The following is a 25,202-nucleotide window of genomic DNA, read 5'->3' on the forward strand; positions in this document are numbered from 1 at the left end:
ATAATTTTCATGATTTTTCACAAATTGATCTCAACAATCCGTTAAATAACGGTTAAAAATTTGAATTTTCAAAATTTACTGGTTGCATAATTTTCAGGGTAAATTTCTGGAATTTTTGTGAATCCGCCTGACCAAAAAAATTTCATCATTGTGAAGAAGTCTGAATTTATTTTTGATTAAAAATATTATTTTCTTTATTTTTTACGCTTTGTGGCTTCCATTATTATCCAAATCAATTGTAAGTATCAATATCGGAACTGTTAAAAGCTGTGTAAAGTGAAGGAAATGACAAAAATGTCATGTGAAAGTTAAAATCGTCAAAAAAGTGCAACAAGTGAAATCAAAACAATTACTCGACCTCTCCTACATTTCTATAAAATTCCGAAACATTACGTTAATTACTAGTACATTAAAAATGAATCATCTATCGGCTGATCAACATTGTGAAGTCAAAAATGTCAATTTTTATGGAATATTCCGGCATGTTATGAGTCATCAAGTTTTGATTTCCACTTATGACATTAATTTGTATTTTTTTCGCTGTATCTTCCAGCGAAGATATATTGCTATACTTACTACTCTTATCTTCAATATCGTACATACACATATAAATACAATGATATTAATATTCATACGCAAGCAAAAATAAAAAGTCCATAAAGAAAATCTTATTGTTTCTTTTAAAGCTGATTATTATTATTAATTAATGCATTCGTCGTAATTTCTTCTTCTTTCTCTCTTTGTAGATATATAAACAACATCAAATTCATTGTCTGAACTACATAGATAACTAATAAAAACAACGCACAATATGGCAGATCAAGGATCATCAAATGGAGCGTAAGTTATGAGCCATACATAAATATTTATGATTATGCTTCGTGATTGCTTTTCGCAAAATTTTCAACTTAATTTACTGTAAAACTCTTGTTGCTGTTGTGAAGCAACAAGTTTTGATGAGATGATGACGTCACTTTTCGTTTTACAATCTTTTGTATATTTTTTGGACGGTGACGATAGTGTTAATGGAATTCTTACTTTATTCATATTTTTTTATGGACATAACACAGTTCATTTGTTATGGATTCTTGACATTTTCATAGTTAAAGTTGCAGAGTTGTTGAAATGACTGTTTTTATAAGTTTTTTTTATGAGTGATTTTACCGGTGTATTTAGTTATTAAAATTGCCTTGCAATTTTGTTGGGATTTCCCATGCTACGGACATTTCAGTGTCGAAAAAAGTCGACATTTTTGAAAAAAGTCGACCTGTGTCGAATTTGGAATTTTTTTGCATATTTTTGTCTAATTTCAACATAATTAATCATTTATATTAGCTAAATATTGATCTACAAACAAGAATTGTTCAATTAAACCTTGTTTTTCAATAAAAATTAACTAAAATTATTGAAAATTTGACGGTTATTTTGAAATTCAAACGAAAAATAACGGCTAATTTCGACATGTCCGTAGCATGGGATTTCCATATTTCATTGGAATTAATTAAACAATTTATTGTGATAATTTATGTGTTAGCATCTCAATGTCGTAATTATTATTTAGTGCTTAGATGAAGCTTAGATATTGACTTTATAAATATTGAAATGAATTGAAATGAAATTTTTAACGAATTTCCAAAATTCAATTCAATTCAATTCCAAATTAAATTTAGAATGAACCGAACTTAAATTAACTTTTTAACGACTTTTCATATTTTAAACTGTATCGAATTTAACGACTTTTTAAAATTCAAATGAACCGAACCAAAACGATTTTATAACGGCTTTTTCAAATTCAAATGAACTGAACTAAAACGAATTTTTTAACGAGTTTTCAAACTTAAATGAAATGAACCGAATTTAACGACCGTTTAAAATTTGAATGAATGAAACTAAAACAAGCTTTTTAAATTCAAATTAACTTCTTAACGACTTTTCTAAATTTAAGTAAACTAAATTCAAATTTTAACGACATTTTATAGTATTAAATAGACCAAACTTAATCAAATTAAATGCAATAAAACAACACTGCAAACTATGTATGAACCATAAAATTATAATGAGTAACAGTAATTCCAACATTTTGTTAATATTTCCCCTTATCATTAATTTTACGATAAATATAAAAGAGAAAAATTTGTTAAAATCACAAATTTACACCCCAATAATCAAGAAGCTTGTGCTTTACCCCAAACCAGTCATCATCATCATCATCACTATTCAGTCTTGATCTTATCAGAACTTTTCCTAACCGCGCACCTTTTTCGTGTTTTCCAAAAGAAAATTTTCTGTTTCTTATTTTAAAAAAGATTTTTTTTTGCATGAAATTTGAATTAATTTGCATAAATTTTTTTTTGTTGCTTTCTTCGCCTTTATGTCCTTCAAAAAACATAAAATTACCATAAAAAATTAACCACATCTTACAATTATAAATGAATGAATGAAACAATTTAAAAATCAAAAGTTTTCCATCACTTCCACCTCCTCCAAACAGCTCGGCGAGTAATGCAAAGAATAATCGATTAACACAAACGCAACAAAAGGTCGACGAGGTTGTTGGAATTATGCGTGTGAATGTTGAAAAAGTATTGGAAAGAGATCAAAAATTATCGGAATTGGATCATCGTGCTGATGCATTACAACATGGTGCCTCACAATTTGAACAGCAAGCTGGTAAATTAAAGAGAAAACAGTGGTGGGCAAATATGAAAATGATGATCATTATGGGACTTATTGGAGTTATTTTATTGATAATCATCATAGGTGAGTTTGATTAAAACTGATTGTTTTGTGTGTCTTTCGAGGACGAGGACTTTAATATGGAAATGGAAATAATTTTAAAGTTTATACTTGGATAGCACAAGTCGGTTGATTGATCTGAAATCTGGCACTAGACCGGCATGACTCTAACTTAACGACTGACCATTTGAGAGCATGGCTGAGCACAAATAGCCATTCCAGCCGTGCTCAATCATGCTTATTTAACTATTGACCATTCCAGAGCATGAACGAGCATAATTGACCATTCCAGAGTCATGCTAACTTGACTAGTGACCTAGTATGACTCTAGAATGGACAGTCGTCAAGTAAGCATGACTGAACATGCCTTGTATGGCTCTGGAATGGCCAGTCGTCAATCAAGCATGACTGAGCACTGCTGGCATGACTTTGGAATGACCAGTCGTCAAATTAGCATGACTGAGCATGGTTGTATGGCTCTGGAATGGCCAGTCATTAAATTAGAATCAAGTCGACCTGAACTCGAATTTTGAATCAACCAACCGATTTGTCCTATTCCTGTACCTATGTATGTGTCTTACTAATTATTTGTAACTTGTGCCCAAAAAAAAATTGTTAATTTTAATAAAAATTAATTTTCACATTTTTGCTTCTAACAAAATATTTATGCATAAATTTTCAGCCTAACACTATATCTGTTTACACTGATTATATAATATTTTAATTACTATTCCTTTTCATGCTTTTCCTCTGTACATGCAACATAAATAAAACATAACTAACATAACATAATTGTACTGTAAATATATGTATGTATGTCTGTGTCTGTTGATGGTTGATAAGACTTCTAACATGTGTTTTTGGATTTGTATGAATTAATGCTTTATAGGTGGGGTTTGGGTAATGGAAGGTGTGGAGGGTAAAGTGCAATTTGAAATTCTGATTTTAAATATTATTTTGACCGTTATTTTTTCAAATCTTCATTGTCCGTTATTTTTCAAAAATTTACCTAACTGTTGATTTTTCAAATATTTTTTGACCGTTACTTTTTCAAATTTTCTTTGACCGTTAAATTTTAAAAGCTTCGTGTCTTTATATTTCATATAATTTTAATAATTTTTCCAATATTCACTTCACAATCAGCATACGTAACGTCTATTGACACACAATTTAACTCCCAAAAAGCAAATTATTTAGATAAACTAACCAAAATCTGATAATTTAACATTAAATTTCTCAGCAATCAAATTTATTAACAAAAACCATACTGCAATTGATAATATTTAATTATAATCTCGTGATACAATATCTAGTGGGGTGATTATTTAGGCCATTGTCGAGTTTAGTCACATAAAATTTCTATGGAAAATTTATCATATTCAAAATATATTTTAATTGAATTTTATCCCAAAAATTGGATTTTGTGTGTGCAACATGCAAACAATGAATATGAATCATTAGCTGTCCATTTGAAAATAATAAATCAAAAAATATATATTCGACCTCTTGTTCCTAGCTCCAGCCTAAATTCATATTCCGTTGTTATAGGAAAATAATCAGGAACGAAAAAAAAAAAGTTTTTCATTTCCATTTTCCTTTTTTTATTTCATTGGATATGAAAATCTCGGCACGTAGAAAATGTAGTTGAGAGTATGTTGCGTAACCATTTCGCATAGCATATAGAATTATGTTGAAAAAATAAATCAAAAGCTTCTGCTACATAAATCAAACGTTTAAATCAATATGCTTTCTGCTCAATATACGTGAGCGACTTGCTCCATTTTTTTTTTTTTTGTATCAAGCGCATTTTTTTGTGCGTTTTGGGGAATTTGATGATTGGAGATTGTCTGTTTGAGGTTGTGGATGAATCAGAAGCTTTTATTGATTTATATTTGCAAGTTTTTTCTTTAAAATCGTCAAAAAGTTGCTTTAAAGCGTTCAAATCAGTCAAATTTGCAGTATAAGACTTTAACTGTTTTTTGAAATTTGAATTTTTATGAAATCCGTCAATATTGATTAGTTTTTAACGGTTTTTCTACATTTGAATTTTCATGAAGTCCGTCAAAATTGCTTAGTTTTAAACGATTTTCCAAAATTTAAAATTTCTTGAAATTCATCAAATTCGTTAAAAGCTCATAACGGTTTCTGAAAATTGAAATGTTCATGAAATTCAAATCTTGAAAAGCCGTTAAAATTTAAACTTTTGAAAACCGTTAATTTCCCAAAATCTTTTTTTGATTCAATTTCTTTAAAATTCTCAAATGCGTCTTCATCTTAAAAGGTAAAGCATCCTTTTCACTGCCTTTATTGAATATATAAATTATATAAATGCACAGTTTATTTTCCTACTAAATTTATGTTATTATATCGATTTCAATTTAAAATGTATTCATCTTTGATATAGCAAGAAGATTGATATTTTGTTTCTGTTTCGTCATTGAGGTATGATAATAAGTATGTATGGAATATAAAGCTGTTCATAGATATTATGCAAATGTTATAATGTTGCGGCAATGTAAAGTTATAATGATGATACTGTTGCGTAGTTATAGCTAGAATATAAAAAAAATTATGTTTTTTCAGCATATTTTCCATATTTAAAAAGGAAAGAAATTTATGTTCAAACAACACAGCAGAATATTTTTAACCTATTCGTTGATTTAACAAGGAGAAAGTTACTTAAAGCTTAATATATTCATGATCCTCATTAGCATGCTGACTGTTGTTCCTACTGCAAAATTCTTCATTTCCTTTTCATTTTTCATTCCCCTTTCCTTTTTCATTCTCAACACTTGAGATGAAATAATAAAAAAAAATTGGAATGAATGAAAATATCCGGCATTTTTATACTCATAATAACAATAAAAATAATTATAGTTAAAAGAATAATAACCCAGCACTCGAGTTTATTCACATAATGAGTAAGGAAAAGTTATTGTAATTGGATATGATGTAGTAGATGAAAATGATAAAACAGAAAGTTGTTAAGAATGAGTTGTTAGGGTGAAATTAAGGCCAATAAAGCTTTTGAGAAGCTGTAGAACTCTTATTGCAGTATCTGATGGGTTTTATTGCCTAAAATTGCCTAAAAAATTTGAGAAAAGCAGAAGTTAACATTTAACGGTCATTTTCATTTCAAAATTCTGCTTCATTTTCGCGTCTCTTTTGTGAATGCGGCTGAATGTAAAATTTGAATTTAACGGTAATTTTACATTGGGGTGATTCTCTGGATAAGTCAAATTCGTCTAATTCGTGTCTCAAAAATTACAAAATTTGCTTCATAGAAAAACATTACTTTAACTTATTAAACAAATTAACAAATTGATAATTTCGTTAAAATATTAATTATAATATCTCAATCTGTCTTTATTTTGTATTGTTAGTGTATAATTCCTGCAAAAACATAAAATCAAAAAATGAATTTTCTCATGGATTAGGAAAAAAGATTCTCGGAATCACTAAAATTTCAATTTTTCTCTTTAATTAAGGATTTTTGCAGCGTTTAAAGAGCAACAAACGATAGTTTTAGGTGTAATACACTCGAAATATCAATTCAACCATAGTGACAAGTAGAATAAAGTGCAAAAAATTCATGTTGAAAGTCGGAATTTGATATTTTGATTCCGAGAAACCGGCATAAAAATTGAAATATTTAATTAAATAAAGCATGACGGTAAAAAATAATTGTACATAAATAAAGATCTGCACAAATCCTGTAAGTGTGTATAAAAAATGGAGCTATAAAATTGCCAGATTATGAGAAAAATTAATTCAAAGTCGAAAATTTTGAAAAAATTTATCCAAAGAAACACCCATTGACTAAATGTAAAATTTGAATTTAACGGTCAATTTTAAACCAATTTTGTCTACAATTTCAAAGCAAATATTGCCAAAGTATCACAACAATAAACTTTACATTGCAGCACCATAATTCAAAAGACAATACGAATTTGTTAATATAAAAAATATTTGCATTTAAGAAGAAAGAACAGAAAAAAAGAAAAAATTTCAACGGATGATGATTATTATAATGATTGTGATGTTAATTTCCTCCTATAAAGCAAGCAAAGAACATTTTTTCTATTTTTTTATTTTTCATTGTCGTGTTCGTCGTCGTTCTACGATAAAATTGTTTATGCTTTAAAGAATATTTTTGCTAATTATAATTTTTAATATCTTTCGCATACAATTGCCTTAATCTTTTATGCTTTATGAGTTTAATTTATGGACTTGTGGAAGATTTGATGACTTTGTTAATGGGAGACGTTATAAAGAGTTTTTTTTATTTCCATTTTGTGCTTATTTTATTTTTGTTGAAGCTGAATATGCTCCTTTGTTCATCTTTGTTTGCATAGATAACTCAATTAAGCTTTAGATCTTCGAATATCCTGTCAAAATTATTCATCCGAAATTTTCCAAATCCTATCCTTGATCCAACCCAAATTGCATAAGTCGGTTAATCATATCAAAATCCGGCATTACACTGGCGCGATTTGGTTTAAATCCGGCACGAAGTCAGGGTCACGATGGCCAGGGGTTAGATTTTTGACAAAATTAACCGATTTGTGCCAATTGGAGAATATCCTTCAGTGAATTCAGAACTTGATCTCGATTCGAGAATTCAAGCTCTGTTGCTAACGATCCAGTTAAAGCTATGTTGACAAATTACCAGTTTTGCAGTATTTCTGCACTTTACGACTAGGTCTAAGCTTACTATCTTGTTATCACTTATTCTTAAACTCTTATACTATTTTTATAGCACGAAGCCGACATAGTTGAAGTCGATTCTACTCGACTCGACTCGACTTCGAGCTATGCCTACTAATTTCTAATCACCTATGCTTCTTAAATGTCAGATGAATTCTTTGAAAACTAACTTAAAACATTTTATTTCCTCTAATTTTTTTTATTAATTCAGTATTAATATGGTGGAATTGGCCAAAGAATTGATATAAAATAGCATGTGACGAGCACCAAGAATGAATGGGTAACAGATTAATAACTAACTAATTAAACAGATCTGAACTATTAACTAAGAGAAGATTGTGGATGAATCAATTACTAATCAAGGATTTTTTGCCAGAAATTCGCTTGATTTTAGAAAGCTTTTATCATACAAAGCTTGAATGTGATTGAAAAGCTTAAAGCTATCATGCTTCAATTTTAGAAATTTCAGTTCATTTTTCTGGCACAATTTAACATTTTTAACTCAATAACAATTCTAAAATTGACACAAAAAGACAGTAATAGTAATCAGAGGTTGAAGTCGACGCTCCTGTTCTTAGCAAACTGTAACAATCCTAATTTGACCTCGACCTCTGACAGTAACTAATTCAATAACAAAAGCTTACATAAAAAAAAATTTCTTGTTTTTTTTCTGTTTAATTTCAGTTATGCTCTTTAAGTAATAAGATATCCACTAGGTGCATCAAAATTTTTAATGTATTCTTCTTCACACACACACACATGCGGCAGAGTAACAACATATTATCATTAATCATAATTATGTTATAAAAAGATTATAACTTTCTAGAAATTTTTTTTTATATCATTTCTTTGTGTTCTTTACGTCTCTATAGTAAAAATATATGCGAGAAAAATATAAATGTACTTTTTCCTGGAAGAAGCTTATTGACATTAAATCAATATATATTTTTTTATTGCTTTATTTTGTGTGTTTAATGTACTAAACAGAGAGAGAGAGTGAGTTGCTCATGCATCACATAAAATCGGAGGAACTACCCATATTATTGTTATAAAAATATAAATTTTATTTTATGTAGCATCATAGTCATTGTTTGGGACACATGAATTTCATTGAAATTCATTGGATTATAATAAATATCAATTGTGAACGGATGAAAAATATTGTTTTGTGTGGTTTATCAATCAGCTGCTGTTAGTGGTCAAACATGAGATGGGGGATAGGCGTTTATTGGATGATGTGGGTGGCAGGAGAGAGTCAGTTGGAAGATAAGGACCTAAAGGCATTTTCCGGATAGTTTAAAATGTAGAAAATGTTATAACGTTCATTTTTAATTTAAATTATTCATCCGAACAGCACATCGCGTTTGCTAGGGCAGCGCTATGTTGCCATATTAACGTAGAGACGCAAGGTTGTCCTGTCGACACCTTGAAGGCTGATTTAGACCCATTTCATAAGATACAAGCAAGGATTAACACCAACTATTGCATAAGTTCCTTTAGAACTTTAAGTCGATTCGGATTTTGTATGGTTAACGTCTACTGGACCTCTTATGAATTTTGAGTCGACTTCGAGCTTTGAATCCACAGTCTTATCTACAAAAGCAACACCATCAAAATTCTATCTAGAATCGTCTACACTCCGTCCACCATTCCAACCAAATTTAATACCTCCCGAAATCCCCGTTTTCCATACACCATCACCACACCATATTTAATATTCAGCTCCTCCTCCTCCTACTTCATTCAATTTTCTCTCAACTCCAATTTCACTGAAACACGAGAACACAAAAATCACTTCATCAACAATTTTAAATTATTTTGTAAAAATGCACAGTACACACGAGCTCCATCAATCCAATCAATCAACAACTCTTTTTCAACTATTTTGCGTGGGCGCCGCTTATAAATTTATCAACAAAACATTTTACTTATCAAGTTTGTTTACAAAAAATATAAATTCATTCAATTTATTTTTTTTTGTGTTCTAAAAATAGAACAGAAGTTGAAATGTTTGTCGGAGCCGTCACGATACGTTAAATAGACGCGATGTTTCATTAATTTAGATCTTGTAAGGGTTCTCGATTCAGATATCGAGGCCAAGACTTTCCAGTTTTGGTCTCCAAACCGAGGCCCAGAATTCCCAGTTCCAGTCTTGTGACTGAGACAAGGCTTCCCAGTTTCGATCTCGAGACCGAGTCCGAAAATTTCCAGTTTCGGTCTTGTGACTTGTCAAAATCGAGACTTCGAGAAATTTCCTTGTAGTCTCGGTCTCCATCGCGATCTTTATCTTTGTATCGGCCTCAATAATTCGTAAAATCCGAGACAACAGGAAGCCCTAAGCTCCAGCACGTGTAGATTATGTATTTATCATCGTTTATCGTGTTTCATTACTGAAATTGTAATCAGAATCGAATTTTAGAACTAAATGTTTATCCTCCATCCAAGAGTTTGAGTCCAAAATGACAGTCCATGCTGATTGATAACCAAAATAAATCCCAAAAGTTCTTCCAATTATCAAAAATTTTGCCGTACTTTATTAATAAAAAATTATTTTTAACCTTTAAATTTTACTATACTCAATTTTTTCCCATCACTGTCAAGACACAAGTCAGTGAATAAAGTTTAACTCGAATAAAAAAAATTATGTGTATATTGAGAATTGAGAAAAATAAAGGAAGGAAGGATGAAATGGATGAATAGACATAAACTTCCATCATTAATTATAATAATGAGTGAGACTATTAAAATTATTCAATTAAATTCTTCCTTGATAGGACTTCTCATAACATAAAAACACAAGCTTCACATTAAATTTTTAAGAGCTGCTTTTCCGTGAATCCAAAAAAATTGCGGGAAACGTCGGAAATTAATGGTTTAAACGCATTTCTGCTACATTGATTAGGAACAAAAGGATTTAAATGAAGAGTTAAGGATTAGAATTCACAGGAAATGGAATTGTATTGTATAATTCACAGATTTTCTTCAATTCGAGATTGACTTCTGAGATTTTACTTCCTAATAAGTAATTTAAATTAAAGCTTTAAGCTAGTTTTGACAGGAAATTAAGGAATTATCCCGAGCAGAGTTGCAAAACAGGCACCTGTGACCGGAAAACACCTTACAAATTCTTTATAATTTGTACTAGAATAATCCCCCACCAAACATGATCCACCGCGGAGTTTAGAGCGGAATAACAGACAGAAGGACAAATGACCTAAATTATATTAATAATGGTTTCGTAGGAAAAAGGCGCCTGTTTTGCTGCTTAGGCCCTAACCATCATAAATTAAGAAGGCATCGCCACGGAGCTTTTAAAGCCCCGCAAAAGCCTTTTTATTAACTCTAAATAGAAACCGCTTCTGTTTTACAGCCATTAACATGCCATTCTTAATTTGTGTCGCTAGGATATATACTTGTGCAATCAAACACACGCCATAACGACACCCATTCATATGATTTGAATACTCACTTTAATCGAGCGTGTCTCAATCAAAACCACATATTATAATAGTGTAAATTTGATATTTTAACATAATTTTTGCGACATGTTAATGCATTCGTGGGAAATTTTTTATTTTTCAAGGGACATCTCGTTGGTAAGCTTCGACCTCAAAGCGACATACGATTCGTGGCATTCCCGGAAAATTATGATTGCTTATAACTGCGCTAATGTTTCGCAGATCTTAGTTTGAGTAATGTTTCTTCTGGATTTAAATTGACTGTCAAATGACGACATTAGTCTAAATGCAGTATTAACTGTGATCATCCCTAGAACTAGACATACATCTTGTGAAACATAAACCTATCCCATTAAGCATATAATACAATCTATACCAACATTTGATAGGTTAAACATCAAAGAAGAATAATGCTTAAACCCAATCCTATATCCTCATTTCATTTGTAAGCACATTAAAAACAAAGAAAACTTTACAATAAAATCCAAACCTACATGTGCTCATAAATCAACACCTACACACGCATCACACCAAACCCATCTCAATCAGTCAACAAAAGTGAACACAACCTCATATTTACTCTGTGCAGACACTTGGTAAACATTAATAGATTTCATGTTAATGTTCTATTTTCATTTTCTTCCTTTACTTCCATTGTTTATAATTTGTTTTAATCATTCCTTTGAATTAATTAAATAATAATGATATCAAAGAAATTCGTTCCGTTATTGTTTTGAGACAGAAAAAAAAATTATTTTCAATTTGATGAATTGCTTCAGACTTTGGATTTCCTTCCTAAATCCTCTTGATATTGTTGGTCTTTGTGGATATTTATGTATGAGTGCGAGAGAGAAATTGCTTGCAATAATCATTTGTAACTAAAATGAGGTGCTGCTATTAAGTGAATGGGACAGACACAAGACAGTGGGGAAGGCTATAAAAATGATAATAACAATATATAAATTTTCTTATTCATTTCTTGGGATGGGGGTTTGTTTAGTTATGATGTCTGTTTATTGAATTATGGGTTTTGTTGATATCAAGAGATTTTGGTATTGTCTCGTTATTTTCAAGAATCAGTTGGTACTGAGACACTAAATCCCGAATAGCACATGTCTTATTAATCTATCCAACATCAAGTCAGCTTGATTATTGCATATTGCTGAGCTTAAACTGAAATCGTCTCCAAGTCAGTGTCGATTTTTGATCGGTTAACCGATTTGTGGTATTCAGGAAAGTTTAGTAAATTCAGTAAACGATATGGAGCGTGCTAAAGAATAAAGGGATAGAAGCTTAATTATTCTAATGCCAGAGTAGAGTGGAATCTGGGGTATTGAGCGTTATATAGGCGAATCTGTCAGTGTGAGATTAAGGTCTCCATACTTTATTGGTTAGACACCAAGTCGGATATCTGTATCTCTCTTTCGTTTGAGGACGTATGTTCGATTCCCACCAGGTTTTGTTCTTTTATAATTAAAAATGACAAAAACAAGTGTAATCGATATGTCAAGGATTTGATCCTATGCTCATGACATTTACAGATAGGCAAAGCTACTCTACAGTTCAAATACTAATGCTATTAACGTAGAAGACCTGATGAATCAGAAATTGAGACCATATTCTGTAAAATTTAACTAGAACTCACATTGGGGCCAAAAGTGGAAAAGATGGCAATAATTCATCTGATATGCCTATATTATAGACACTAGTGAGTACTATATAGGAAAAATAAAATTTCTCCCCATGAGTGCACTGTGCGCGTAATACGGGAGAAAACGTTTTTTGGGTAGAGGGGACTTTCAAATCGTTCTAACTTTTCACTGCCTTAGCAGAATTTTTTGAAGTTTTTTTCATTTGGTAGATATAAGTAGGGTCTTTCAGAAAAATATTCATATGTTACACTCAGGGTCAAGTCGAGCGTGAAAACCTCAAAAAAGTTCAAAAAAATGCATGTTTTTAGTATTTTTCACTTCCTGTGACTGTATACCGAGCTATAACTGTTGACAAGTTACTACATATGAAAGATCTTATTTATATCTACAATACCTACATACATCATAAAACAAAAAAATTCTGTACATATAGTCAAAATTAGCTTTGAAGTTAAAAACACGTGGTTCTTCTGCCTTCTAGGGTCAATATGACCCCTCGGACATGACCAGCGGTTTTTTGAAACTAGTTATATTTTTACCTAACACACTTATCTATCTAATAAAAACAAAAAAATATCAATTTTTCTGCCAGCGCGATATCGAAAAATTGACTTGAAGGGGGTCTAGGGGGGGTACCCCAAAAATTCAAAAATTTCTAGTAATTACCAAACTTGATGAAAATTTTTGATACTTACAAATCTTATTCAAATACTAATATTCTTTATATTCATATCAATAAAAATTGTTACGCAGTGTAATTTTCCCAAAAATATTGAAAAAACTGGTTTTTATGTTTTTGAATCCACTAAATGACCTTTGAACGTACTATAACCAAATATTTTCTATATTTCTCATTAATTTATACAAAGTGCATTAAAATAGCTTTCTAATGATATATAATATGTTACATAATCTGCTTTTAATATCGAAAAAACTAAAAAGTTGTCAAAATTTTTCAAATCTGAAAATCTATAAATTGCTAATTTGCTCATAATTATTGTAAATTTCAACAATATTTGACAAATTTGGTATTGTTGGAAAATTAAAAACAGTATCTATGAGATAATAAAAAAATTATAGCTTGAGATGTACCCGGTGCACAGTTAGGCTAAGTCCAAAATGTCGTATTTTGGCGATCCGTCCTAGGTGCAACGACTATCCAAATTTTATTTTTGAAAGTGATTTCGATAGTTTTGCTCTAGAACTGTCTAAAAACAGGAAATAATCCCATTTTTCATCATTAAAACCTGTAAAGGACAAAAAATGATTCAATCAAATTTTTCGAAAATTTTCGAATTTCAAGTTTTTTCCGTTCACTTATTTACAGGTTTTGATGATGATAAATAGATTTTTTCACTGTTTTTAGACAAATCTAGAGCAAAACTATGGAAATCACTTTCAAAAATAAAATTTGGATAGTCGTTGCACCTAGAACGGATCGCCAAAATACAACATTTTGGACTTAGCCTAACTGTGCACCGGGTACATCTCAAGCTATAATTTTTTTAATATCTCATAGATACTGTTTTTAACTTTCCAACAATACCAAATTTGTCAAATATTGTTGAAATTTACAATAATTATGAGCAAATTAGCAATTTATAGATTTTCAGATTTGAAAAATTTTGACAACTTTTTAGTTTTTTCGATATTAAAAGCAGATTATGTAACATATTATATATCATTAGAAAGCTATTTTAATGCACTTTGTATAAATTAATGAGAAATATAGAAAATATTTGGTTATAGTACGTTCAAAGGTCATTTAGTGGATTCAAAAACATAAAAACCAGTTTTTTCAATATTTTTGGGAAAATTACACTGCGTAACAATTTTTATTGATATGAATATAAAGAATATTAGTATTTGAATAAGATTTGTAAGTATCAAAAATTTTCATCAAGTTTGGTAATTACTAGAAATTTTTGAATTTTGGGGTACCCCCCCCTAGACCCCCTTCAAGTCAATTTTTCGATATCGCGCTGGCAGAAAAATTGATATTTTTTTGTTTTTATTAGATAGATAAGTGTGTTAGGTAAAAATATAACTAGTTTCAAAAAACCGCTGGTCATGTCCGAGGGGTCATATTGACCCTAGAAGGCAGAAGAACCACGTGTTTTTAACTTCAAAGCTAATTTTGACTATATGTACAGAATTTTTTTGTTTTATGATGTATGTAGGTATTGTAGATATAAATAAGATCTTTCATATGTAGTAACTTGTCAACAGTTATAGCTCGGTATACAGTCACAGGAAGTGAAAAATACTAAAAACATGCATTTTTTTGAACTTTTTTGAGGTTTTCACGCTCGACTTGACCCTGAGTGTAACATATGAATATTTTTCTGAAAGACCCTACTTATATCTACCAAATGAAAAAACTTCAAAAAATTCTGCTAAGGCAGTGAAAAGTTAGAACGATTTGAAAGTCCCCTCTACCCAAAAAACGTTTTCCCCCGTATTACGCGCACAGTGCACTCATGGGGAGAAATTTTATTTTTCCTATATAGTACTCACTAGTGCCTATAATATAGGCATATCAGATGAATTATTGCCATCTTTTCCACTTTTGGCCCCAATGTGGAACTACACAAAAGTATTATACAAGACTATTATTATTAATTGACGTCATTTATAAACAACCCCTCATGCATCGTATACATAAGGAAAAGTCTGGTATGAAGCATTCATTTATCTATCTTTCTCTTGTTTCTTTACAGAAGCGTTCCTATGATTCTCTTCTGATAAATGGTCAGCTATTTTTATGTTCTTAAGGTTATAATAGAATTTGACCCTGCATGTATATATTACTGACTGACCAAATGCTATTCTTCTATTTGCTGTACGTAGAAAACATATGCTTAATATGAGCACAAAAAATCATATTTCATTGGCCTTACAACGACTTCCTTTTTAAAAAAGAAAAGTTAATAAAGCCTTAAAGTTATAAAAAGTTAAGATGACATTGAGGAAACATCTTTTTCATGTCCTTTCGTTTGTGTTTATGTGTACAACATTTTTTAATATAAAAAGGGGAGACAATCAAGTTAAAGACTAAAGTTTTTGCAAAGTAGCCCAAAAAAATTAAATGAATTAGGATATGAAAGTTTTATGCTAGTTTATGGTGAGAATTTATGCTTGATAGGCTTTGCATAAAGAAAGTTTAATGTTTACAGAGTTAATGTTTATAGAGTTTTTGAGTTTGATTAATGGAACGTAGATTTATCATTATAAGGAGTAGTTGGGAGATGACATCGGGGTGGTTAAGGACGTAGCTTTAACTCACAGTCTGTATAGTTCAAATCAGCTAATCGATTCATAATCCGAAACTAAACTGGAGTGACTCTTGTATGGTTCCTTGGCTGGGGCACACGAGGGTCCATTGACGCACTTAGGGAATGCCTAAAGACAACTCTATAATTTGAATCCTTCTGCTGGTTCGGGATATTAAGGACTCTAGCTTTCTTTTCAAAACATCCAATCCAGCAATTATTCGGTCTTCCTCGCGATCTAGTTTAGCGCCAGATTTAAACCGAATCCGGCAGCAAGTTAGAGTCACTCTGACCTGGGACTGGATTTTGAATCGATTAACCAATTTAACCTATTCTAGATTGTTCCATTCCATTATTGGAGAATTTGGTCTTATGTCCGACAATCTAAACTAATTATTTACATCCTGTGCATCGCGACACACTAATGTGCTGTCAAATTGTTGTTGAAATGCCTTGTGCGGTTTATATCGTGACTTTTCACAAAGGTATGTCGTGGGTACGCTTTCTCGTTGTCAGGATCGCTACCGGAAAGTCCCGTCTCGATCCCGAAAATCTTACGGAACCGGGATTTCAAGAAAGCATAGTCGTGAGACATAAAAGCATACCTATCACTGCTTTTAACCATCAACATCACCCTCCTAATATAGCTACGTCCATGTAGATCAATTACAGTTCCATCAAATAATATTTGAGTACTTAATTCCAACCAGACAGCATAAAAAACTTCTTTTTTATCCGTCAAAACTTCAATGCCAATGATAACTCAGTTAGACATCATGACTTTGGTAGTTTGTATCCTTTTGTGTCAAGACACTCTTCCGTTTTAATAAATTATCCTTCATTATTTTTGTCTCGTGTCGTGTGTATATTATGTGATCTGTAAGCATACACCATGTACAATGTTTTTTGTCATATAGAGGAAGTAGAAGAATGACCTATATATCCTCCTTACATGAGAATTGTAAGTAAAGACATCTCAATTTTCTATAAAAAATAAACATGTGTGAATGATGTGATAATAAATGATGTGAAAATAAAATGATGGCAATTCAAATTATTTTCCCTTCAATATCATCTTAGTGTGATTTTTTTATGCTGTATGCTGCAGGGGTGTAGTCAGAAAATCTTATTAGAGGGACCCGACCGTTATTTTTTGAATTGTTTCTGAACGTTACAAAATAAATTGTTTTCCAACTCTCTGAGGGGGGTCCCGTGCCTCCAATGACCCCCCCCCCCCCCTGGCTACACCCCTGACTGTATGCTGTATATATTTAACAATCGACATTTGTAGTGCCTATATCAATTGATGTAATTCTTCTTATTTATTATCAAACATGCTTTAGATGCATGAATCTACAATTTTATGTACGAATGAATTGATTGTGAAGACTATCCTCTGAGGATTGTTACCATGTCCGTAATCTTTTTTATGTGTATGTATACATAAAGATGAATGAGAGAAAAAATATATTATTTTCTTCTTTTTTATGGCTATATTGAAATGAACATGGATGGCATGAGGCTGTCGAAGACTTCTTGTTCGTAATATCTATTTTCCCTCATTTATGGTACTACTTCTGAACATTTTGTTGCCTCAATCTCTTGAATTTTTCTTGTTTGTTTGCTTTTGCAACAAAATTTGTTATCAATTGAGGCAGCTCCTCTCTTCATTGTACTTATTTTTCATCTCATCTCTCATTTTAATTTTCGACATTCACTTCAATTGAAATAAAATTAAATTTATTTCGCTTCTATTGCTTCCATCCTCATTCGTTCAACATCTCAGACGTCCAATTTCCTAATAGAAATAAATCAAATGTGGGATGTTTTTATTTGGTAAACTTAAATATGTATCCACAATTGTTATTAAGAATTCTTATTGATCTTTATCCATTGAGATTAGAGTTGTGTCTTATGGGAATTATACGGATGTGGTGTTGAGATGTTTTTCGATTCTGGTGAAATTCATGTGATTTATTTATTATTGGGAATAAGTATTAATCACTTGATGGAAGTGTCAGTAGTCTAGTCGGTGTTGTGTCTGAGAGTTGTATACGTAGGTGGCATCAGCACACCTTCTTACTTACAACTTTGGTCTTACATATCAGTTGTGATTCATGGCTTCCTCAGATGAACCCTAAAGCTGGCTTCCGTCTCCCAATTATCTATATCATGTACAATACTGGTTAAAAAGTCTCCTCCAGGTTTTTTGGTCGTTCACGTAATCTTTTTCCATCTCCAAAGTCGGATTTTAACACCTTATTTATTGGAACCTCAGCTCATAGTCCTTTAAAAAAGACTATTTGTTAACAGAGGGTTACTCGAATCTGGAGCATACAAAAGCAATCTTGGAGCTATCCTTGAGAATATTAATCACTTGACGGGATTCTCAGTAGTCTGGTCACTGTTATCTGAGAGTTATATACATTGCAGCTTCAGCTCAGTTCCTTATATAAGGTATTGGTGTGAACAGAGAGCTATTCGAATTTTGAGCAATTGAGAGCAACCTTGTAGCAATCCTTAGATCTCTTATAGCCATAAATATCATTTTCAAGCAGTTATAGATCATTAAGGTCATATGTCTTCTTAAGTGCTAGACTTACAGTCAAACAATTCCCTACTAAATTTTTTCAAACTCAAACAGAACAAGACCATTAACTTAATTACCAGACAATACTAATAAAATCCCCAAAAAAAAACTTTATTTCTCCCCAATAATCTTATTTAATCTTAATTTCTATCCTTCCGTAATGCAATATTTTATTTACAATAGCTCAATTCGTAATATATCAAGCATATCCACTTCTGAATTCAGAGTGGTAGTAAATTAGATCAAGATCCATTAAAAATTATGTGTTCTGGATAGAAAAAAAAACTTTTAGCATGATAAAGCAAAAAGTAAAAGAATAGGAAATATATGAACGTGAATGTAATAAAAAATTAGTGGACTTTTGCCCCTAATATTATATCCTCTAATGCCTCATGTCTCATTTGTTATGTTTAGGAACGAAACGAAAAAAGTAAATGAAATCATGTAAACATAATTTTTGTTGGATGGGAGGAATTGAGGGGAGTTTATTGGGGTTTGTGTGGTAGATGCTAGACAGGGGCGTATTCATGGGGGAACTGGGGTAAGAGGGATCTAACTTCGGCTCTTCTAAGGGGATCAAGAGGTTGAATGGGACTATTGCTGGTGTATAATGGCAAAAGGTCACATGGACGGCCAAAGAACTCATTTAAAGGAGCTGTCGATTGAGATAGTATAGCATTTGGAATCGGAAATTGGGAAGTCATGGATTACAATTGATCTGTACGGCCTGCGAAAAAAGGAAGTAACCAAGCTTTTGTATACTTGAATTTTCAACTCAGAATCCTTGACTTTGACCCCAAAACATCTCAATCTTCCAAAATATCCTTCACATTTCCACCAAAAAAATCTATAATTCTTTCCTTGAACCCTCATCCCCACACATACAATCGATTATTTTTCCCATGAAAAAAAAAGAGACTAAAAACGAGCAAGTTGTCTACAATCATTTCAGCACCAGAAGCACATAGCATATGCAAGAGAGCGAACAGCAATAATAGTTAGTTTCCAAGTGTTTTATTGTTCTGTTGAACATGATGAACATGATTTGATGTTTACTTACTACATTACTATTGCCATATATTTCACATTCATACATTCACTATAACATGAAAATAATTCATTGTGTACAAGTTTTTTTCTTTCCAATGTGAAGGAGGTGGGGGCGTAAAAAGAGACGAGAATGAGTAAAAAAAAATGGCATAAGGAAATGAGGGTTTTTTGTTCGCTGGCTGAAGAAAAGGAAAAAAAAAAAACTTTATTGTTTTACAAAATAGAAGAAATAGCAGCAAAAACTCATTCAAGCTATTTAGGGTGAGAATGTCTAATGTGTAGGATATTTTTACTAAATACATGGTAGGAGTTAGCAATAGCAAGCGATAGGTGGAGATGTAGTTGCTGGTTGAAAATAAATGAGGTTTGTAGTTGAGTGATGTAGTGACTGAAACAAGAAGAACAACATTTACGCATATACAAGATGTATTATGTTGCCGTATTAAGAATGTCTCTAATGTGATTACGCTCATGAATCACACTAATTGATTTCGATTAATTGTACAGCAATTAATTCTCTCTGAGATTGATTTTATACTCCTTTTTGATTGTGCTTCTTGGTTGTGGCAGAATGGGGTAGACATGCAAGTCTGGTAGGAGGGCAATGTGGGAGGCACGCTTCTGTTTAAACTGATTTTGCTATTTTTGGATATTTTTGCCATTTTATCGACTAATTGAACTAACAATGCAATATTTGAAGCTATTTTGCGCAGTATTTTCCAAGCTTTTTTGAGCGACAGTCTTACTTCCTTACTGACAAACACCTTTGTGTTAAGCCATTACCAAAAACGAACGAAGCATGCGGTTCGTGGTATTTCTACAAATTTAGACACAAAAGTTGGACAAGACTGGTTAAATCTGAAGTTTCAGGATAAAAACAACCAAAAATCACCAAATCATCATCTGTTGCTACTCCAAATAGCTACAAATAGTGAAAAATGACAGAATCTCCTCCAATATCCATAAGACTCTACCCTGAAAACTGCTTAAAGCTGACGATTGCATGTATTCTATTACAAATTAAAGAAGCTTTCCTTAACATCATCTAAATGCTTCTCAAGATTCATATTCCTATCATCCTCAGATCCACCTTCTTCTTATATCAATATTTACCATCTCTGACAGACATTCATATCTGTGTGTGCGTGGATATGCTTCAGGAAAAGACAAAAAAGAAAAAAAGTTGATGAGTTTCGCTCATTTCTTCTTCCTCATTTGGCCGCGTGAAAAGGATAGGAAAATGAGAATAAAGAAATAAAAGAAATGGTTGACGCAATAGATGTCAGAGGCAGATTCGCAAGCAATGTAGCTAAAGACTTTCTTCTTTTAAATATCTTTAATACGCTTTTTCTCCTTAAATACTTGCTCTGCATTCTCTTCTTATCTATTTTCATTTCCTGCCAAAACGATATTTTGTTCCGCGCGAGTTGAATACATTTTTCATGCTCTTTATTTTTCTTAAACGTTGCAAATTTGAATGAGGAAATGAAATGCTCAGCATTTTGGAAGATGCTGTTGAAATTCCTATGAATACATTTGGGTTTTAATTAAAATTTGAATCTTTTAAATGGTTTTGAGAAATTCTTAGGTTTAGTTTTGATTATTTATAGTTGATATCCATGAAAATGTAATTATTATGTGGTTTTCGGAGGTTTAGGTGTTTTGAAAGCTTAACCTCCTGATTAATGTACATGATAAAGATGAAATACGAGCTGTGGATAACGTTGGAATGGGGAACAGGTCAAAAACTTGAAGTTTAACGTGAAATATCGGAAATTGAGTAAAAAGATTGCCCTGGGAATAAAATATTGATAGAACGAACCTGAAATTTTATCGTTCTGCTAATATAAGATCGAAGTAAAGGTCCAAACTTATTCGAAAACTAGATTTTAAATTTTATTCTATATCCTACATGGATATACATAAATTGACTTCAAATAGCACATTTTAGTTAATTGGTCTAAAATCCTGACTGCCTTGACTCTGGCATGGTGTTGGATTTGTATTGAACCTATTACCAAGTCAGAGTTTTGTCGGTCTGGTGTCGGATTTTTGATCCATTGACTGAATTGAACATTAATGTTAGAGCGAGCAAAAAGAACGGTTTTAGGTACCGGAGTGGTATTTCTGTAAGCATGCTCAATGCCTGTTGGGGGATATGCTAGCAAAAGTTCATTAAAGCATAGTAGCATACCATACCAAGACCTATAGATGAGTAAGATTGTTGATCCTTGCTCCACACCTGAGTATAGTCAAAAAAGAAAAAATCACCCCTTAAAATCACATTAGTCACTATAATCTATTCATTCACGACCCTTTATATCTTTTGACCATTTACTTCTAGTAAAGTAACTTAATCAAATGATTTATTTTTATAATGCTGTTAATTTAAGAACTTAATCCGGAATCTGACAAGCTTTTTATGTGATTTAACAAAAAGTTAATTTGTTCAAGGATTAAACTTTTTTGTGCATGAATCTTCCTTAAAAAGAGCTTATTATGGGAGATATTCAGCATAATAGCTGCAACAAAAATAATAATTCAACTAAAAAATTTTATAATTTTCGACAATTTTTAATCCACATCAATTTTATGCATTGTGCATGTGTCAATTGCAAAAGTTCACCAGCTCAGAATTGATGGCTATTTGTGCTTGCGTCAGTATTGAAAAAAATTTAGAACTTTATTATGTATTCAATTGAGAGAATTATTTTCAATTCAGTGAATATTCGTTGCTTCCTCATCAAAGTCTGTTGCAGGAATTGACAGATGAATTGTTTGAGGTTGTCAGTTTTAAAAACAAATAAACAATGCTTCATGCTGAGTTCACTTGCTCAATGAATATTGTGCAGAATTATTTGTGGCAAAATATTCACTCGATGGAGTTGGCATGCTGAGAAGTTACATGTCAATTTTCGTAGAATAACAGAAGTTTTGAGCATTTTGATGCTTCTGTTTTCTTTAAATATTTAAAGTGAAAATTGTTATCTTGAAACAATGTCGAAAGAAGCTTAGTCAGCATCATTGAATAACTGGAAAAAGAACATTTCCATTAGTGACAATTTTTAGGGAAAAAATTCCTCTCAATATGCATGACATCATGAAAGCTCTCTGAATAATAATCAAGATCACTACAAAATATCCTTTCACAAATTTATTTTTATATTTTTATACTTTTGTCTTCTTCACGGTCTATTGATTGTCGGGGATGCAGTGGTGTATGGAGGAATTTTAAGTAGAGATCATTGGGGTCTATTTACTTAAATTGTCCAAAAAAAGTGGAGTTGAAGGACCAAATTTAACTTAAATCAGACAATCCTCTTACATTTTTTGTGAATTCCACGATTCTATGTATACATGCTGATTACCTACAATAGATTGAGTCTAACATATTCAAGCGACACGAAGTTCAGTTAAGCAATCACATAGAGTTCGGAAGTCTATTCGAATTTCATATGGATTTTATCAGAATCATTCAGAATAAAGAGCTCAAAACAAATTTCCTGTTCTCAATGGTACACGACATTAAGAACGACTCATTTAACGACAGACACATCTAAAGAATGTTCAATTGATTCCAGTTAAGCAGTTCATTTTGTAATTTTACGTCACAACAAAACTCATTGTTTTGCAGTGAAATGAGCTGGAAAATGCTGTAACGGTGCATGTCATGTCTTACTTATTTACTCACAGATCAAGTGCGATCTATGGCCTCCTTTAGTTGACGAATAAAGTTGGCTCTATCGCTGACTACTGCTTGCCATTAATGCAGTCATGTTTTGTTCTTGATTTTGATAAAAAGGAATTAACGCTATTTCTACCATTCTGCAACACCCAAACGTTATCTACCCCTAAACCAAATTGCTCAAAATTGCAATAATTGACCAAAATTCTAGCTTTTTAAACGCTTCTTATTGACTTGCTTTGTTATTGTTTAAAATTCGTAATTTGTTCAAGACTTCATGACTACACCTCTGCCTTCTGTAGAATATTTTGTCAGTTATTTTCTGTGTATTTTATTTGTTCTGTCGTTCATTTCTACTGCATTTTTTTTTTGTTTTGTACATTTTTTTCTGTGTAGGATGTGAAAAAAAAAGCTTTTTAGCAATTTGTGCATTTTTCATAGAGTAAAATGTTGTTTTTTTCCTCTGTTATTTCATATTGCATCGTTTCTGTTGTTTTTGTATCTTTTTTTACCATTTTCATTTCCTTTTTCTGTTTTTCTGTTTGCGTTATGTGAATGTATGAAGTAGTTTAAAGAGTGAGTGAGAGAGATGCTTTTAGTCATTTTTTTCCGTCCCACAAAAGCATTTCTGTACACTCGAAAAATATGAAAAAAATTGTTAATATTTTATTGTTGCAGTTCTCGTTTGGCCAAACGGATCAGGAGGAGATGGAGGTAACTAGATGAGGAGCACAAATTCACTGAGTGAGAGAGCTCTTTACCCTTTATGAGCTGATTATACTTTACGGAACAACTATAAAAACTTCAAACACTGCATGTTAATTTCACATTTATTTATATAAATAGAATTTTTCCTGAAAACTCTTAAACTATCTTTTTTTTGTGACTTTATTTTTGTCAGTGTCGAAAAAAGGTAATAAATTTAAAGAGACAATTTGTGCTTATCGAACTATGAAGATATCACATGATAATATGAATTGCTAAGGATTCAGGAAGATGACAAAGTTTCTTTCGATTTTGAGTTTTGCTTGATAAAAGGACTAGAAACTTTAGTTTAGAACTAGAATAAGACTCAAGGAAAATTCCGAATAGCACAAATTGGCTAATATATCAAAAATTTGGCCCGGATTGGGATTCAAATCAAATCTGGATGAAATCAGAGTCACGACTACCAGCTTGTAGATTTCGGATAGATTAACCAATTTGTGGTATTCGGGAACGATGAGAACCTTAGAATTCTTAGATTAGTAGTAGTCATGTTGAATCATGCATTCCTTATGTGTGACAATGGGCTCACATGTCAAGAATAGAAATTTAGGATTAAAGACGAAATAAGGATGTATGGGCTTAGAGTTTCTTAAAAACTCTTTACATCCTTCTCATTAAACCTAATTTTTTTACAGAATTTTCGTTGATTGTTTGACTCTGACCAAATATTGCTAGTCTGATTCAGTGTTATTTAATTCGACGTACAAGTGTACCAAAACCTTCGCGGAATATGTTGCAAAAAACTAAACTATTACCAGACTTATGCTTAACTATATCAGAATCGAGTAGATTGGAAACCACTGGTTTAGTTCATCAAATTCAGTTCGGAAAACACACAAATCAGTTCAAACCAGAGCTTAAATAATTACAGGTCAATAACAAATTTTACAGAATAAAGTGGATACTTTATCTAAAGTTATCCTTAAATTCAAAACAATTAGGTCTGCATAAATTAAATTTCTCCATCCAAATTTCAACCTTTAAGTACCTTTAATCACCCCTTGAATCTTCATTTCCTTTAAAAAACACAAAAGAAAAGAAAAACACGCCAAAAAGTTCTTCTTCATGTTTTTCATACTTATATTAAATATGTCACGTAAGTGCAATCATTTATTTTTCTTTCTTTTTTTGTTCTTCATAGTCTATATTTCATAAAAAATGATTTTCAATTTGCTTGTGTCTTCTTTCCTTCCTTAACTTTATTGTTGGTGAAATTTTCCTTTCAAGATTTTTCTTTTTATTCTTTTTTTCATGAAATATTCATTGAAAAATTGAAGCTTTTTT

At 31.5% G+C, this 25,202-nt stretch overlaps 2 protein-coding genes across 7 annotated transcripts in view; one reads left to right on the forward strand and one right to left on the reverse strand.

Moving 5' to 3' along the window:
• Positions 1–25,202, reverse strand: part of Csgalnact (Chondroitin sulfate N-acetylgalactosaminyltransferase) — a 50,750-nt gene that overhangs the window by 8,480 nt on the left and 17,068 nt on the right. The gene's annotated exons all lie outside the window — the stretch shown is intronic.
• On the forward strand, positions 134–24,019 carry Syb (Vesicle-associated membrane protein synaptobrevin). 5 transcript variants are annotated; one of them, XM_070642292.1, is made up of 5 exons: positions 134–238; positions 747–840; positions 2,462–2,760; positions 7,655–7,723; positions 8,128–10,172. In XM_070642292.1, exons 2-4 carry the CDS (start codon positions 812–814, stop codon positions 7,684–7,686), a joined length of 360 nt encoding a protein of 119 aa, XP_070498393.1. In that variant the 5' UTR covers positions 134–238; positions 747–811; the 3' UTR covers positions 7,687–7,723; positions 8,128–10,172. The 5 variants fall into 5 exon arrangements, with proteins under 5 accessions (XP_070498393.1, XP_070498392.1, XP_070498395.1 ...); XM_070642291.1 differs by lacking the exons at positions 7,655–7,723; positions 8,128–10,172 and adding an exon at positions 23,829–24,019; XM_070642294.1 differs by lacking the exons at positions 7,655–7,723; positions 8,128–10,172 and adding an exon at positions 23,829–24,019 and having other exon boundaries at positions 2,492–2,760.

The sequence above is a fragment of the Chironomus tepperi genome, unplaced genomic scaffold (assembly GCF_022539635.2).
Source record: "Chironomus tepperi strain 1889 unplaced genomic scaffold, CSIRO-AGI_Ctep_v1 contig_284, whole genome shotgun sequence".
Lineage (NCBI taxonomy): Eukaryota > Metazoa > Arthropoda > Insecta > Diptera > Chironomidae > Chironomus > Chironomus tepperi.

What these genes read in the sequence shown, in the direction of transcription:
- Syb (XM_070642291.1), top strand. Translation starts at nt 812, where the DNA reads ATGGCAGATCAAGGATCATCAAATGGAGC. An exon ending in CAAGGATCATCAAATGGAGC is followed by an intron (nt 841 to 2,461) that starts GTAAGTTATGAG and finishes AAAAATCAAAAG; the next exon opens with TTTTCCATCACTTCCACCTC. An exon ending in TTTATTGATAATCATCATAG is followed by an intron (nt 2,761 to 23,828) that starts GTGAGTTTGATT and finishes TTATTGTTGCAG; the next exon opens with TTCTCGTTTGGCCAAACGGA.